Source organism: Notolabrus celidotus, chromosome 5, assembly GCF_009762535.1.
Source record: "Notolabrus celidotus isolate fNotCel1 chromosome 5, fNotCel1.pri, whole genome shotgun sequence".
NCBI lineage: Eukaryota > Metazoa > Chordata > Actinopteri > Labriformes > Labridae > Notolabrus > Notolabrus celidotus.
The window spans coordinates 25,397,681-25,416,829 of record NC_048276.1 but is presented as its reverse complement, the minus strand read 5'-3'; the positions used below and the strand labels follow the sequence as shown (position 1 = coordinate 25,416,829).

General features: G+C 41.7%; 1 protein-coding gene across 1 annotated transcript in view; it reads left to right on the top strand.

Moving 5' to 3' along the window:
• Positions 1-3,676: 3,676 nt before the first annotated feature.
• LOC117813302 (protein turtle homolog B-like) overlaps positions 3,677-19,149 on the top strand; it is a 146,173-nt gene continuing 130,700 nt past the window's right edge. Inside the window, exon 1 of the mRNA XM_034684443.1 lies at positions 3,677-3,740. Within this exon, the coding sequence (XP_034540334.1) occupies positions 3,677-3,740 (64 nt within the window). The remainder of the gene's footprint in view (positions 3,741-19,149) is intronic.

Here is a 19,149-nt window from a genome sequence, read left to right as displayed (position 1 = left end):
TTCTTTACCTGAAATATGTGTCCCTGGCATGTCTACAAACCCCCCAAGAATGAAAAAAATCCATTCTGCCCCTGTTTTGATTTCTACACCTTTCTGTAAATGTGTGTGAAACGAGCCGTTTCAGACTTCCGTGTTTTTGTTACGTAACAACAATATCCGGTCTGTCACGGAGTCAGAGCTCGGAGCTTGTTCAGCCCATAGACTGTATAAAATAATACTGAATCCCTCCCCGTTTTTCATTACCTGCACAAATATGTGCCAACAAGGAGCTTAGGAGGGAGGCATGCTAGTTGTAGGCTTTCTTAATAAACGCAAAGGTCGGTTTTGCTCCCCACGTCTGCAGATTTGAAGATATAGTGGATGATTTTTATTGTCATGGATAAGTGCTAGCGCTAATTAGCATAGCCACATAGCTATAGCTGTAGCTGTGTACCAAGACACACGTCGACATACTGACAAATAAAACAACAAGAAACACTAAATCTGTGACCAATCCTTCATAAAAGGTCCTGCTGCCTTTCTGGCAGAGGTCGGTTTTACTCCCCACGTCTGCAGATTTGAAGATCTAGTGGATGATTTATCATGGATAAGTGCTAGCGCTAGTTAGCATAGCCACATAGCTACATGTTCGTAGCTGTGTACCAAGACACACGTCTACATACTGATAAATAAAACAACAAGAAACACTAAATCTATGACCAATCCTTCAGAAAGGTCCTGCTACAGGCGCCTCTCCGTCAGGATCAGATTCAGAGGGTTGAAGTAACGCGATCTCTGAGCAGCCGTGTATATTCAGCCAACATGTAAACATTAGATCAACGTGCTGGAGAGCCGAGGCACATCCACTTCCGGAGGGGGCGTGGTCAGAGGGAAAACAGAGTGTTCTGATGAGGAATGAAGAAAAGGACTTTTCAGGCATGCCAAAATCTGATTTCAAAGTGTTTTTTTGAGCATAAACTTTAAATACATGTTTTTGGGACCTCTTAGACCAATATATATTGATGAAAAAAGCGTGATATGTCCCCTTTAACTTGTGGTTAATTGCACATTAATCGCCCATTTTTTTTAATCTGTTTTAAATTTAACTGGAAGGGATATTTGCCCAAATCTTAACACTCTTAGCAACATGGGAGTGGACAACTATACTTGCTTTATAAAAATGTATGAATGTATGGATTAGTACTATAGCAGCAATCCAAAACATTGACAAACACTGTCCAACTCTCTCACAGTTTCATGCTCTATCCGCTGTCCTATCCTCTCAGAATAAAGGTGTAAAGCCCACCAAAAAAGTGAAAATAAAAAAAGAGTTATATCAAGTTGAGACGGAAATTGGAAATAAATGCTCTTCATTAGAATGTTTGAACATATACTTTACTCCTTCGTTCCCGCGTGAGTCGGAGCCCCAGTTTGGCCAACCCGGTTGATAAGACTGGAGACCCTGCTGCTCAGGTGTGTTGTAAAGCCTACCTCAAGTCTTACACGGTCACACATGCTTTTTCAGATGATAACTTCTTTTTAGTTCATTTTGGGACCCTTTAATGAGGGGGACAGTAATCAGAGCGGGGAACTGGGAAGAAAGAATGAGGAACAACAAGGGTTGAGCCTGGGCTACAGCTTCAAGGACTTCAGGCTCAGCACATTTGGCGCGTGATTCAACTGCTGAGCCAAACTGGCGCAGTTAGTTGATATTTCATATGTTTCTGAAAGTATTTAAGACAGCATAATTTGGTTCATTGCTTGTGAGGATGATGAGTGATCTGGGTCCACAAATCTGTATGGATGAAGCAAGATTTAAAACTAGAGAAATTTGGGTATAACTAATGACCTTAATAATCAAATAAATATTAAATATGAAAGAGCTGTAATATTAGTAATAATTAAAAAAGTGTATTTTCCTCCCCCTCAAAAGGAGCAGTGTGGGTCTTTGTACCTGAAGAGTGTGAGGCATGATGCTTTTTTAAAGGCAGACTGACTCAGATGTACTTGTGTGTCCCTGAATGAATCACTGTATCAATGAAGATGAATCATGAACTCACACAAGTTGCTGTTGGAATTGTCCGTGTTTTCTATGAGTCTAGTTTTCTCCATGGTGAGTCTTTTTTAATATCAGGCTGCAGTAACACCACCACTGTTTCATAAAATAGGTTCACAAACACCCCACCTCACACACTACCTCCTCCTCCCTCACCTCCTCCTCCTCCTCCTCCTCCTGCTCCTGTTTGAAATGGATTTATGGATGACAGTGATGTGAGGATGCTCGTGCCGGAGGTTCCCTCTCGTCTTATTGCGCAGGATGATACCGCAGCTCCGGCTTCACACTCCAACCCACCTTGAAACGGTTCCCTCTAATGCTGCGTTCAGGTCCACTGTGAAAACGGAAAATAGAGTACTCACGACACAGGCGTTGGAAACTTGTTCAATGTTCATAAATCCAACCTTGTAGGATTTAGGCCTATCTTCCACATATATAATAGGAATCTATACCTAACCCTTAGGATACTACTGACTTAGAAAAGTCGACTTTGTTTTGACACCTGATTTAAGAGAATTATAATGTTTATTTTCCCTCTTCTTTTATGACTTTTATTACTGCTGTGGTATCAGTGCTTTCAACCCTGCATAAAAAACAGTTAGCTAAGGCTTGTAAAAGTTTGGATGCCTTTCAGACATTTGCTTTCATCGTCGTTTCACGTTTTCCTGTAGCTTTTAGCTTTTCCTGGGGCGGCAGTAGCTCAGTCCACAGGGACTTGGCTTGGAAACCGGAGGGTCGCCGGCTCAAGTCCCAGCATGGACAAAGTTTGGGAAGTGGACTGGTAGCTGGAGAGGTGCTAGTTCACTTGCCTGAGCACTGCTGAGGTGCCCTTGAGCAAGGCACCGAACCCCCAACTGCTCTGGGTGCCCTGGTTGATGGCAGCATCCTCACTCTAACATTTCTACCTAAGTGCATGTCCATAGCATGTTTGTGCATAAATTGTATTAATATATCAAAACTATGTGTGTAGCATGATCATAATAACACGAGTGAAAAAAAATTGAATTTCCCCCATGGGGATTAATAAAGTATGTTTCTTCTTCTTCTTCTTCTTATTCTTCTTCTTCTTCTTCTTCTTTTATATATTGGTAAACATGCCTTAATCCTTGTTAAACTGATGGTTTCATTGAAAAAAAAAACATAATTTGCTGTAAGAGTGATAATAAATCTGATTTAAAAGAAAAAACAAACAACATCCCGGAAGCCGGCTCCTAACTTATAGCCGCTGTGACCACTCTGACGTGGTTTCTTCATACGGATGTTTGAAAACTCCGAGTTCTCTTAACGCAACATTCCAGCTGAGAAACCGACAGAGCAGGTAACCAATCAGGAGCCGACTTTTTCACACGCCCATCAATGAAACAAGTGCGGAGGCGGGGCCGCTCTTATCTAAATGGGCTCGTGCTTGGTTTCATTGCGTCGTCTGCTCTCGTCCCATTGGCGCAGGTGATCCGTCTCAGGATGCGCGAGGAGAGCGGAGGAGAGGGGAAGAGAGAGGGGAAAGCGCGGATGGAAAAGTGTCCAGGGCTCGGTTAACGAGAGAACAGGAGACCGGCCCGCTGCAGTTTGTCCTGATGAGAGATTCACCGAAAGGGGCACTTTGAGATATGATGAGGTTTATTTCTGGTCGGCAATAGTACTATGATTTGGTATGTGGCCACTTTGATAGCAAGTGTATTCAGCACCCGAGGAACGGCCGCTCAAGGTGAGTCGAAGTGCAGAATCTCTGTCCACCTTTGGCTCAACTTTAAACTCTGCTTTTTCTACTTGCAAACAGTCGTTTTTCTGCCTGTTTCTCAGCTTGGTTTGCTTGCATGTTTAAAATGTCACACTTTACGTCATGAAGTTCATGCGTGCTCTCATCACCGCACCTGAGAGGAGGCGGGCCGGCCGGCAAATGATGAGGGAAGCGCACTGGTCCTCTAAATGAATGATAACTGAGCTATAACACGGATAATATGAGCTGCTGTAAGGTGAAACCTGTTTGAGAATAAATTCACATTCCCTCTGTGATGCACCATAGGGATCTGGGCTTTGCAGTGATAGATGGCACTACCAGAGTTGTGACGTTTTTAGCCTCAGAGTGATAGATTTTGCTGCCTATTTGTGGTGACATATTCCTCCCTGGATGTGTGAGTTTACTCTCAGGAGCTCCGGCACATCTTGCAGTCAGCCTCTGCTCTGCAGCAGCCGGCTCCCTGAGCTGCATGCCGGCTGCCGGCAGCGAGTCGTGAAATGTGGAGGCAAATGTGATTAGTATGGTGCGCTGGTGTAGATGTCATTAAAATGCTATGAGTGGATTAACCTCCTCCTGGGGAGCTGTTTCTGCTGGAGCTGAGTCATACAAGGTGTGACCACTAGAGGGAGTGCTGTCTGAGCCTGCACCTGCACTAAGGTGAATTTAGAGTGTTCTCAGTTCAGAGGTTCCTCTCACCTTAAATTGAATGCATGTATTTCTTTTATTTTTGCATCTGTTTTTGCTCTTCCAGTGAAATTGAGTTGAGGTCTTGTGTGACTTGATGGCTTCATGTGTGATGGATAATTAAACAAACCACCTACACCTGACCTTTGACCTTTCAGTAGACTGGTCAAATGAAAAAGGCAAGTGTCCTCATGTTACAACTGTTGTCTTAACAAAGCAAGGACGTCTCAAAACTACAGTGATAGGTGTCATCCAGAGAAATACACCTATACATATTGTTTTACATGACAAGCAGGGCTGCAACCGACTCAATTTGAATAGCATTAATACATCTCAGAGCTATTAAATGTTGTTATGAGTAAATCCCTGAATAAAGTGAAGAGAATAAAGTAACAAAAATGAAATAGAAGCTGACATTTTAAGTATTACGAAAAGTGTCCTGGAGTAGACACTAAACTGAAAGTTAAGGGAGGTGTCATTTTAAGGAATATTAACATCATATGGATCTTAGATAATTTGCCATGAATGTAGAAGATTGAGGGAGCTCTTTGTTCCCATAAATCACACTGAAATATTCATCTTGCTTCTTTTGGCCCACCAGCAGTACACAACTCTGAGGTTGAGATTACTTAGAAACCTATGAAGTATTAAGAAGATCAAACCTGAGAGTTTTTTTTTTTGGCTTCTTTAAAAATTGTTAAAACTTTAAAAAAATCCAACATCTTTTCAACTTGTAAAGGACATGCTGCAGATAAATGATTTGGCAGTCTGACAGATTTGTCTCGTGTGCATGAGCCTGTCCTACATCAATGACAAAGGGACACTGAGTGAACAGTAAACTGCAGCAGCGTTGCACTTGACTTTTAAAAAAGCTCTTACTTTTGTTCCCCTCCCTGTTTCACCAGAGAGGAGAGTGAGACTGAGGAATCTGGGACAGTGTCTGTGTTCAGCATCGCTGATTAGTCGGAGAAGAAAGGAGCACATGACAATATAAACAAGCTTTTCGTCATTGTGTGTTAAACTTTTGACACCAAATCATACGGGTTTAAATATATTTATTTGTGTTGACATCCTCCTGGCATGCGAGCGGGTTGATTGTTATGTAATGTTGTGCCTAAAGAGGATACGCTTAGGCATCGTCTGCCAGAGGAAGGAGACTTAGGGAGATGTTTTTAAGCGGCTTCCCTCGTCTGCACCGTGGTTGGAGCTGCAGGAAACTTAGCAGGAATGAACTTGAACTTCTGGCCGGAGAGACTGTGACTTGACTTGTTTGTGTTTTGTACAGACAGACCTCTCTGTCAGTCTTACTGGTGCTGCAGCTGGTCCTTGTCCCTTACTTTAACACAAAGGCAGAGCTCTCAGTGCTCTGCAGCATCCACACACTGTGCACACAGACACACACAGATGAGCACAGCAGCAGACAGGAGCTGTGCAGGGCAGCATCCTTCTGGCTGAGTGCTGCTGTCTCCAGCTGGCAGCTGGCAAACGCTTCCACTTTTGCCAGTGATAACCCTGGACTGGAGCCAGACTGCCTCTCTTCCTCTGTTCTCTGGTTTCATCTCGTCCTCACCTTGTTTCATCTCTCCCTCTGACTCAGGCCCTCGCTGCCCTCCCTCTCCCCCTCCCGTCTCTGTCACTCCATCCTGTCGTCTTCCTCTTCCGTACACTTGGATGAACTTGCCTCCCTCCAGGTTTGGAGTGGCCTCTCTCAGCACCGGGGGGAAGGGCACATGGTGGGTTGTGTTAATGGGCGCTTGGGGCGACTCCACAGCAACCGTCTGCTATTTTACACAGACACACCCACTTGTTGCCCCTACCCACGCATACGCACACACCACACACACACACACACACACACACACACACACACGTCACCACAGCAAGAATCCCCTTAGGACGTGTGTCTTTAACCAGGATCTGAACATATGCCCACTAACAGGCTGTCTGCCTCAGACTGAGTTGGACTAATTATGACTAAGCTGTGAGATAAATGCCACTCTGTTTGCTCGATAAATGCATCCAACAGAGCTGGGGGGCGATGAGGAGGAGGGGAGTCAGGGTGAAAAATATGATATCAAACTTTAGTGGATAGAAACAAATGAAAACACTGGGGGCAATTATAAAGTTTAAACATTGAAAGTTGTTAATCTTTCATCACTTTTATGTGCTTTCACAGCTTACCTGTTTGTTTACTTGTGTGTTTTATTGTGTAATTGTGAGTGTATACCAGTATGAAATAGGGCTGGGCAATGTGGTAGAAAAATAGAATCACAAGATGTAATTTGAAAAGCTGTCATTTTGATGATTCTCATGACAGTGACAGATAAGGATTAAAGAGTTAGACTATGGAAGATAGTCTATAAACATTTCATTTCACATATGTATTGTTGCTGTGTGTTTTGTATTGTATTTTTTCGTTTTTTTAAAAACTAATTATAACTCAAACCAGTGAATAAACAACATTTTACTGTTTAACTTTGGAAATCAGACTTTCTCCAACTCTCTCTGAGTATGTTCAGGTGTGCTGCAGGCCAAGATGCCACTCTTTTTTACTCAGCTTGTATTTAGGTTTAAATCTCTAACGTGTTATAATTGATCACATGCAAAGACAAATGTCTGCCTTTGCATGCAAAATTCCTCTATTTGATTCAATTTTATTATTAATTGTTCTGTTTAGGGATGCATGATGTTATAGTCATGAAATAAATATCAGCAGGTCAATAGCTTAAAAAGTCAATTATTGGTACACGCTTACAGAACAGTTTATGATTAACAACAGCAAATGTAATATGGTGGTTTTGAGAAAGTATTCTGAGGGGTTCGAAACAGACATCTATTTTGAAATGCTTGTGAGGCACAGAGGATGGGAGGAGTGCTGCAACACTTCTTTAACATGACAAAGTTAAACGTGCATCTCAAGAATCGTCATCCCCAACAACACCAAGAACTTCTGAAAAGTTAGACCAAAAAAAGTGCCAGTGCTAGTGAAAAAAAACTCTACTTCAGTCATTCTACAAAGCTAAGAAGTACAGCAGTGACCACCAGCTAAGGTAGTGGAGCTGAATAAGAGAATAAATCATCAAAAATGTGTTTGAAAGTATAGGTATACAGGATATCTGCAAAAACCCAATATCATGCATCCATTAATTATCTTCTGCTCTGTTCTGTTCCTTACCATTCCATTCCGTTTTGTTCTATTCTATTCTATCTATATTCTATTAAATTCCACTGTGGTGAAGGATATCTGAGAAGGGGGCTGCTAGCTGAGCTGCTGCTAATGTCTGTGTATCTAACGTTATTGTGTATCCTTCTTTGCCAACAATTTCCTCATCTTCAGGACAATGGGACTTGACTTTCACTTAGGGCTAGATGGTGTGGCCAAAAATTTTTTAGATTTTTTTCACACCAAACTTGTTTATGATTCTAATCAATTTTTCTTTTCCCTATTAAATAAAATGAAGAAAGAAAGACTGAAATGGGCACCATATTGTAACCTTAATAACTGTACAAAGTACATTTTTGAGTTATATTTATTACTTGAGATTATTACACACATTATTGTTGCTTAGTAAGATGTTGAGCACACTGCAGTGGATTTGGTATGACTCAGCAGAAAAATTACACTGTAATATTTTGGGTTTACAGAATTAAGTTTATAATAATTATTTTTTCCAACTTTTTTTTCACTTTTATTCAAAGCACTTATTGTTTTTATTTGTATGTGTAACATTTCAGTTTCCATTTTAAATCCCCTTTTCTGGTTGGGAATATTAGCTCCTACCTGTCATTGTTTCTGGAGGGACGGGTATGGGTTTGACGCAGGGGTGCAGCTTGCTCGGCTGGAAGTGAAGCTTTCACAAAAACTCTTCCCCCTAGTGGCTGGCTGCAGTATAGGTCAAAAAATCTGTCTCCCCCATTCATTTGAATGGGGCTGCAGTCAAACTTTAAAAAATAAATACATGTGGTACGAATGTTTCTCACATCCGTATGCTGTGGTGATATGTAGTTATTATTTGACTGTTTTGTGTTCAAGGCCTCTTTTTCTGAAAAGTTTATTTTTCGTTGGTTATTAGAGTTTAAAAAAAAACGGGTTTTACTTCCGGGTTTGCTTTGATTGACAGCTGCCGTAGAGGGAAACTTCATAGGATCTCCTGACGCTACGCACTAGGGCGGCAACACAGAAATTACCGTGGCAACCATGGTGGCAACACAGAAATTCTCTACTGCGCAGACTCTGGCTGCACAATGGCTGTGCATTGGAATGGTGTTTTTTGGCTTCAAAACCGCACAACGGGAAAAGGCAGAGAAATGCTGTACATTTTATATACAGTCTACGATTTGACGTTGTAGAGTGAACTGAACTAATTCCTTCTGGAAACAAACTCTCTGTTAAAGCTGGAATCCAGGTCGTTGTTGTGTGTGTCTTAAGGCTGATTTATACTTCTGCGTCTCCCCTACGCAGCAGGGGCTGACGCGGACATGAGCCCCACATACTTGTGCGTCGGTGTGTCTGTGTCGCGCAGCAATTCTCCGCCGAAACGCCTGAGGGCAGTGCGGTCTCTCTGATAGCCGGCCGCCTGCTTCCAGTCCCGCCACGATCTCTGTTTACTTTTCCACATTGATTCAGAGCTTGTTAAGTTAATCTACAGCTGATACATGTTACTGTTTATCATACAGACATGATTACATGAAGAATAGAGAGGAGGAGATGAAATACACGGCCGATGTGCGGCCGATGTCCGGGATCCCGGAAGTGTTGTAAATGCGGGAAAGACAAAGCCGCCGAGCGGACCAATCACAGAGCTTGCGGTCCGCGTCGGCTCTACGGGGAGTTACATTTTGGAGGAGGTGCACGTCAGCTACGTGCATAGGCCACGGCGTAGGTACGGGAGCTACTCGGACCCCCGGTGTAGGGTACGCCGTTGATTCAACGCAGAAGTATAAATCAGCCTTTAGCAGGTAAATGAAGGAGAGGGTGTGAACTTTGGAAGCCCAATAGGAGTGGTGGAGAAAGTTACAAACAATCTTAATTATTTTATTTTTTTGAAAAAATCCTGAAATGTGATTTCTGGATTTTATGAACTTACCGCCCAGCCCTACTGCAACTGCTGCGTGTGTATCTCTTGGTACACTCTATTGCCCTACCTCTTCTACTGTAGCCATCTACCTAATCAATGGCAGCTTAGCTTACATAGTGCTTGCTGGAACTTCACATGCTAGTCAAAATAGAAAAAATAGCTTGAAACAATTTCTGCTGAGTGATTTAAACATGTAGGGTAAGCGAAATAAGGAATATAAGGGAGCATGTTTGGAGGAAAGTGAGTGAGGAGGTAGGATCATGTGACAAGTTGTGAAAACCTTTGTCTGTCACTTGATTCCAGCTATCAGCTGTACCAGCAAGTTTGCACTGCCCCATTCAGCATCACCAGCCTCTCCTCTTTGGGTACTTGCCAATTGATCAAGTTATTTGCACTAATTAAGCAGGTTCAAACATTGGGGCGTTCAAATGTGCACAAATAAAGCAAGCAAATGGTGTTATTCGCGTCTGTCGTGAACACTACATAGTATATGGCTCAGTGCACCAGGGATTCTCCTTTAAGGATCTGTGTTTGTTGGAGCTAAGTGGGATTCATCTTGAGCACTGCATCTCACTGAAAACTTCTAAATGACTCATTCGGTCTCTGAAGTCAAAGGGTTTGTGTATTTTTGGGTAAACTGTGTTTGAATAGAGCTAGTGAGGAGCACTGATGCCTAATTAATTTAACTCCCAGAAACCTTCCTGGTATCCATGTTTTTTTGTTTTTAGTTATTTTGATGATCCCTGCAGTATCATCGCTTAATGAGGTTTCTCCCTGTAAGTGGGTGGCTGCTTGGCAAAAACAAAAGCTGCTGACCAAGAAAACAGAGACTGGTGTCTCATTCACAGCGTGGATTGAAATCCTGTGGGTGTTCAGCATTTTTTCACTGAAGGACTTGTGTGTTTAGTGCTTCTGTGTGGCTCATTGAGCATTCGATCTGGCCTTTCTTTGTTCTGATACTGATCACTGCTGATATTGACTACATGACTCAACATATTTAAGCATACAACTTGCCATAATCTCACCTGTTTACTGACATTTTTACAGACTTACTTCATGACTTTGCCCGTGAACTTGAAGCCCTGTTGTTAGAGGCGGCATCTTCTCTGTGCTTCACTTCCATCAGTTTATTTTTTTAGCTCATAGCACTTGAAAAGGCTTATTTCCTTTCTGGAGTGTGAATGTTCTTTATCGCTTAGTCTCCGAGATGTGTATAACCAGAGTTTAAATGTGAATCAGAGGGAGACATCCTCCACTGAGCTCTGCGGTTTCAGATAAAGTGTTTCTCTAAATCCAACATTCAACTTCCTGGATTGAGGTCACGCAAACTGTCGAAATCAGTGCATGCATCTCAGCTTAAAGCCTCTCACACTGTGAGCCAAAAAAAGAAAAACTCAAACTCAACTTGTTTTAAAGTCAGCAGTTGTTGCTCCTAAACTCTGAGTTTTGACTGTGATCCAAGTGAAAAGATGATATCTGTTATTGAAGGTAAACAACTGATTTGTTTTTTCAAGAGTTCTTTATCTATTTGGTCAACCATAAGAAATATATTATTTATATGATTTATATACACTAGAGTATAATGTTTTTTCAGTGTTACTTCAGATCTTTATCTTCATTTGATAGGATAGCTGAAAAGAGACAGGAAATGTGGGGAGCAGAGCGCGGGCCAAGCATAGACTGTGTAAAATATGGACGTAGTATCCTTGACGTCACCCATCTGTTTCTGAAGCGCTGTTTTGAGGCCAATCGTTGGCAGCGGCCATATTGCTTATGTTGAGCTAGTGTGATGTAAAGAGGCGGGCTTTGAGTCTCCTAGCCAACAGCTACAGTGTTCCCGCCTGTTAATCAAGTCAGCTGTGTCTCTCATTGGAAGACTCGTAATCTAAATATCTTTGAAATTGCCGCGTTAGAAACCCCCCCCACACACACACACACACAGTGTGTGCTGATAGAGAAATGAGCTATCCAGACTAAACTCATCTTTTGTACCAGGCTGTAAACATGTTTATTTCTGCTGTAAAGATCAGCTTTTTTGAACTGGTGTGTATGTGGTTTTTGGTACTTAGGGAGCCAGCCTCAAGTGGATCCTCGATGAACTGCAGTTTTTAACGTGAACTATATCCTCTGTGTATGGGAAGCACGCTTGAACAGCTAGGCCAATGGCGCCCCAACTGTTGTTTTTAAACTTCAAACTTGAATTTCTCCACATCATCACAGTTTCAATATGAGGTTTCCCCGCCCCTCCTGCTTGATTTTGCAGGGAGACATTGCATTAGCATCACACAAAGGCAAAAGAGTCATTATATTCATATGATACCCAAATCAAGACAATGGTGAGATTGCTTTACATTGTTAATGTGGACCTAAAAACTGTTTTGAAATGTAAAGTTATGGAATTTTCAGCATGTGATTACATTTGTGATTAGTCACAATTAACAATTGAAATTCTGCAATTAATTGTGATTAAAAGATGTAATTCTGCGATAGTCCTAGTTTATAGATAATGGCATATCGTCTCATGATTCAAAGATGTATGTAGATTTTTCAGTAAGCTGCAGTTGGCCTCGCCTGTATCTCCTCTCAGTGTCCCGGGGCTGTCACTTAATTCGGCGCGGGGGAGGACAGGCCTGCTTATCTAGTGTTGGCTTTCTGTGTTACTTCAATGATATCACTGCCGAGAGACACAGGGAGGTACTAGAGAAGAATGCCTGACACTATCTCTCTCTTTCTGCAGTTTTATTTAGAAATTAACTCCTCTAACTCTCTCAAAGGCACTCCTCTGATCTGAGGGGAACTAAAATAGATAGTAGTAGTTAGAGAGAAGTGTGTGTATGGTTTACTGATCATGATGAAGTATTGGACTCGGAGCAGCACTTCGGGAAGGTATTACTCTCTGGTATTTGTTCTGAATATATTGTACCCGCGTCCTTTAGCTGAGTCATCTAAAAGCTGTCCAGTCGGTAATTGCTGTAGCTCTTCTGCTGCAGTCAGGGAGCACAGAGTGGGCACATGACAAAATGACCCGGCTGTATTGACGACTTGTACTGCCACTGTGGAGTCTAAATTGGAGAGTACCGAGGAATCTATATTATTGGAACTCTTTTGATTAAAAACAGACCCTATATCAAAGTAAAGTGATATTCCACTTTTATTTAAAGAGAGTTACCACAAAGTTTTCAGAGGATGTGTAGATTCAAAGCTATAGGACCATTTTTTTCACTTCAAGATTATTTGATTTATAGATAAGAATGCTATATATTGTGTAGCAATACAAAATATCAGCTTAGCATTTACTTGACAAAAACAGTAGTGATATGCTGTAAAATGTTGTCTTAAGGGGGTGCCAAAATCTACAGAAATTGAAAGTTCCTTACAGGTGCTTTAAAAAATTATTAACTTTATACCAAAAATTAACTGATTTAAAAATGTTTAAGTGTCAAAGAGACGCTTTTTTTTTTTACGTGAAGTTGCTTAACTGATTAAAGTTCCAATCAGTCTGAAACTCCCTGCTAGACCATCATGAGGTCAGATAGATGACTGAGTTAGTCTTCTTTGCTCCTCTAAAACAGGGATTACTTGTCGCAGCCAGAAAACCTTGGTGGTGGCAGGACAGTGCTATTTGCTGTGAATGTTACCGTTTGATACAGCACAAAAAGTACATTATTTACAGCTGTATAAAATATGGACGTAGTATCCATGACGTCACCCATCTGTTCCTGAGCGCTGTTTTGAAGCCAATCGGCGGCAGCCATGTTGGAAATGCTGAACTCAACCAGGCAGAGGATGACATAGACGGAGTTTGAGCCTCCTAGCCAACAGCTATGTGTTCCCGACCGGGAGTCACGTCAGTCATGTCCTTATTTGGGCAAAAACTCGTAATCTTAATATCTTCTGAGCCATCGCGTTGGAAAAAAATTCACCCGCTGTACAGTGTGTGCTAATGGAGAGATTACCTACGTAGGGCCAAGTCGTTTTTTGAACCAGGCTATAAACATGTTTATTAATGCTGCAAAGATCGTCTTTTTCCCATTCATGTGTATGTGGTTTCCGGTGTTTTTGCAGCCAGCCTCAAGCGGATTCTTGATGAATTGCAGTTTATAACACTTCCACATGGGCTTCATAGTTTGAGACCGGAGGTTGCCGCTTGGTTAGAAGAGGAACGAGGGATGGGACATGTTTTCGAATGTGCAAATATTTGTTCACTTAAAAAAAATCAAAGAGTTAATGTGAATATTATCTCATCTTAAAAGTAAAATTTGACATCGTTTTCACAGGTGCCTGGTTGTAATACAGTATTCCCACCAGACGGTGGCTATAGAGCATCTTTGAGCTGTTTGCTAACTGCATTAAGTAACAGAAGAAGAAGAATGCTTACTGCGTTAAATAGTAAAAGAAGAAGAAAACATAAGCGTCACTCGCTGGAAATACGTGTCTTTGTGTGAGAATCAGACACTGAGAAAATTGCAGAGACTGAGCATGGCTGTAAAATGTAAACACACCATGCTGCAGCATCACAGAAACACTGGCATAAAGGTTGATGCTGCCAGTGCCCGCTACTAGCAGCACCTTGTCCCAGGGCTGGTTAATGGGAATGCTACACAAACGGACTGTCCCGTGGTGGTCCCGTTTGAGTTTACTGTCTATGCCTGCAGTGCAACAAGTGTGGTGTGAGTCGCTGTTGTCTCTACTTCTCTGTTGTGCTTGTTGATACTTGATCCTGTATTTTTGGAGGTAACTAAAGTATTGGAACAACTCTTATTCCTAAAAGAATTGTCATTTTGCTTTAGATATTTTTAATGGCACTGGTATTTCCATAAACTAGCTGTATCCATCATAAATCACCCACATGAAGCTGCTCAGCCAGTCTCTGGAGGAGATACTCACACAGGAGAGATATATGAGTTTGCTGCTGACTTTGTTCTAATTACTTGTCTTTCTTTCTGGATGTTGTTGGAGGAATAGGTTTGTCATTTTGTGAAGTGAAATAACTTTATTTTCCTGGTATATCCTGCAGTTTATCGGCCTCATTAGCAAACTGCTCACAGCTGTGTGGGGCTCGTAGTCGAGCATATGGACGGACAGATGTACCAAGTCCCTGATGGGCTGAGGAAGCTTTGCTCTGATCAGTGAGTAGGGAGGGACAGTAAAAAACACAGTTCAGGTGCAGGAGAAATTTTAATGAAGCTTCTTGCTGATTTTAAGGCCTTTCATTACCCAAGGGTTTAGCTTGGACAAGTTTAACACGTCGATCTGTGTGTTCAGTAAAAACAGCTCTGGATGGAGAGTTGAGTCTGCTGAGATCCATTCAGACCGCTGATCTGTTCTGGTGTCTCTCACAAGGCTTGTTAAATTCATTGGAATTAAAAAGGAACTTTAGTGACATTGAAAAAAATCCTTAAAAGTGATCCTGACTTTACTTAAAGACAGTGGTAATACATACCGCCACTAGTTTATGCCTGCAGTCACACTGAACCACAGTGCTCAGAGGAAGCCTTCCCCTGAGTTGACAGTGTCGTCCTGATCTGCTCAGAGCTTCCTCTCCACAGAGCAGAGCATCTTCACCGCTCACCCACTGCCAGCTCCACAGATATAGACACATGTAATGCGGATCTGTCAGGCAGAGGAAGCAGTTGGATGGATGAGTGCATTGAGTGTATTATGGTTTCCAGACAGGGCAGTTTTCCTCTATTGCAGTCAAAAGTTAAGCTTACACTGTGTGGTCTTCTTCTGAAATGAGTCTGATTTTAGGGCGTACTTTGAATTAAGCAATGCTAAATACCATTATCATTTTTATTTGGAGAGTTTGGAGGTGGCAAAAATACCAATATATCAAAGTATTGTAATATTCGTTTTCATGATATGATATTGATTTTATGGTGACAAAAAATTACAAATGTTTCAAGAATAAAAGTGAGCCTGCCTTTTTAATGTTGGAACATTTACGCTTTCAAAAGTGAACTATGACAAGGATTTCTTTCCCTCCATTTATAGAAATAAATATTATTCTTTCCCATTACGTACTACCTACTAATGTAGTCGGCTGTAGGTACTGCCTACTACATACTGCGTTTGAATTTAGTCTGTAGTATGACTGTTCTGTTGGATCTGTTCTGCAGTATGCTGGTCCAGACGTCACTGAATTTCAGATTTCGGAATGAGGAAGTAGACAACGGCCAAGCTGATAGCGAAACTGCTTCTTTAGCATCACTAATGATTTAAAAAGTTAAGAAGTGGTTTATATGGAATTTAATAATTTTCACAGCACCTAAAAACTGAGTTCCTCCAGTCAAAAAAAGAAGAAAAAATAAAAAGCGGAACGAGCGCTGTGCATTGTGGGAAACAGTACGCGAGGCAGACTGGTCCGATGCATACTGTGAAATTTTCCCGAATCAGTAGACTTCCGGGGAGTTTTGGCATACTGCAGATTTTGCTCTTGTTCACATACTGCATACTCAAATCAGTAGGTACTGCTAGTATAGTAGGCAGTTTCGAAAACAGACAGAGTTTCTGCAAGACAGGGTTTCTTGGAAGAAACGGGGCGGGTGGAGGGATGCTGCCTAAACCCATGTCTAACAAAACATATTTGAAACATTTGTAGACGTGACTTGTTTACCTTGATATAAATGTGAACGTGGGAGAGTTACTAAATCTATGGTGGGGGTGTCTGTGTGAGCAGGAGGCTGCAGCACATCAAATACATGCCACATATTGCACTTTGCTGTGTCATTGTTCTTTTTAGTGAGGCTTAGACAAACTTTAACTTTTACAGTTCACCATGTTTCATTCCTGACAACTTTTTTGACACATTGTGTCACAAATGACGCAATGTTACGTCAGTACAGCAGGTCCTGGCAGATAAGTACAACTTCTATGGACTGCAAATTCTCACCAAGGTTTAATCCTGAAAGATTTACGCTGCTGTTTGGAACCAAGAAGCAGGACTGAAAGTAACATACCTAATTGAACATACAAATCTCAAGTTGGAACTGGTTCTCGATACCCAAGACTATTTTTGAGAGAGTGAGCTTAGAGAGCGAGAGCTGCTTGTGAAACGAAAAAAGTGAAACTAAGAAACGAGACATTATTTTCAGATTGTTTCTAAGCAGTAACCCTCTAAAGAATTTGAAAACACCTCTACATCTCCACAGAGACGCACAGGAAGAAACTATATTTTGTCTGAATGCAGCTGTTCTTTATCCTTCCTGCCCTCCATTTCACCCATGTCTCATCCTAAATAAACACCATCATAGTTATGGTGTTAATTATTTGAGGACCAAGAGCCAAGTCTCTGTTTTCTTTCAACACAGGCAACAAATTTGCAAATGAAAAACAGCATTTGCACTCTGTTGATTGATAAAAGCATATGGGTTAGGGTTAAAGAGATGACTGTGGCATATGAAGCTTTTGAAAATACTTCAGGTTAATGAGCTCACTATAAGCAAGAACACCAGTGAAGACACTGGCAAACATTTTATATGGCAGAGTTTGAAAGCTTAATTTGGTTTAGTTTGACACCTCTGTGATATGTAAAGGTGCTTAAAAATATGTTCATAAATATATTCATATGCTTCTGCTGGCTCTGGCATGAGAGAGTCTGACTCATGGTTCATAGATGTATGTAGTAACATACATCTTAGTAACCATCCTGCTCTGAATACTCTCTCTCCCTCCCTCCCTCCCTCCCTCCCTCCCTCCCTCCCTCCCTCCCTCCCTCCTTCACCTCCCACCATCCTGAGCCGGCTGCTTCCTGCTTGTCTCATTTTACAGCCTGGCCTACTGATGCAGCACAGTCAGCTTCCTCCATACACACTTCTCCAGACCCATTAAACATTCATGGGATCAGGCCATAAGATATCTCGCTATAGCCTCCACTCTGCTACAATAAATCCAGACCAGGACCTAAGCCTCACACACTAACCCTGATACTGCAAACCAAGAGGAATGGCTGCATATGGCTCCCTTTTAGAGAAGCAGTATGAATGCATGCAATTAACAGACTTACTAATCTTGTTTGTGTCTGGCTTTTGAGGCACAGTTTATGACACATGATCCCCTTGCTGCCATGTGGTAGCAGTTCATGAACTGAAACAACATGCAGCCAATATCCCAGACAGATGAGTGTTGTTCTTAGCTGCAATTAGACTGGGAATATTTAGAGCAGCTAATGATTACCAAGATGTTTTCTTTTCATTTATCTGCACTAACGGAGGATGTGTAGGAAAACACAAACCAAACCACCAGATCTTCAGGGCCAACGCCTTTGAGGTCACTTATACCCTTATTGATCAAACATTGACAAAAAACAGAAAAAATCATATGAGTGTAGGTCTGCTCATTGGGATACCTGACATGGTTGTAGCAACCAGCATCTGCCAACTCAGATGATATATGTGCCTCGTTAAGGGATTTTACTCACAAGATGTCAACACGTGAAACCCTGAAAACAGGTTTAAAACATAAAGACACAAAGGTTATTATTAACCCTGATGAAAATGAAACTGATACAGAAAGCGGCAGGAGATCAGTTTGTATAATCCTAATCCTAAACTCTAACCAACAACTGCTTTACCTTTCATTATTTTTCTCAGAGCGACAGCTCTATCTTTTGTCCTGTAACTCTGCTAAAGCCCATACAGTGTTGTGGTTTGTGGTTTGTGGTTGTTTTCTTCAATTTTGTTGACGTCTCTTTCACTTAGCTCTTTCTGTGTTCACATCCCTTGCTAGTTTCTGTGCTGTTTTCACACTTTTTATCATCTTTTCTCTGCTGCTTACCGTCTCTCAATATGTTCAGAGAGCACAAACTTAAGATTGGTGTTGAATGGCTGACAGAATTAAAAATATCCTCCACGTTGATTACAAATGCTATTGGGAATCTAACAGTTGTGTCACATTGTCAACAGGCAGAGGTGAAATCATAAACACTATACATGTGCTGTACTCCTTAACGTGGACTGACCATAGACTGTATAAATAATGGACGTAGTATCCGTGACGTCACCCATCTGTTCCTGTGCGCTGTTTTGAAGCCAATCGGTGGCTGCAGCCATATTGGAAGTGTGGAACTCAACCAGGCAGAGGATGACGTAAAGAGGCGGCGTCTCAGCCTCCTAGCCAACAGCTATGTGTTCCCGCCTGTCAGTCAAGTCAGTCATGTCCTTATTTGGGCGAAAAGTCGTAATCTTAGTATCTTCTGAACCATCACGTTGGAAAAAATCCCCCCCCCCGTACAGTGTGTGCCGATAGAGAGATTAGCTACATAGGGCCAAGCCGTTTTTTGAACCAGGCTGTAAACATGTTTATTAATGCTGCAAAGATCACCTTTTTTTTCCCATTCATGTCTATGTGGTTTCCGGTGTTTCTGCAGCCAGCCTCAAGCGGATTCTTGATGAATTGCAGTTTATAACACTTCTGCATGGGCTTAATATTTTAAGACCAGAGGTTGCCGCTTGGGACTGACTATCTATGTTCTGGTTGTCCCTTGTGTCGCTCTTGCTGTTCAGAATTGATTTCTGTTGTTTCGGGATTTGACCAATCAGAATCAAGTAATTAACACAGCCAGGTGATTAGAAAGAGAGTTAGGTAATGAGGTAATGTCATCTGCCATGTCTCTA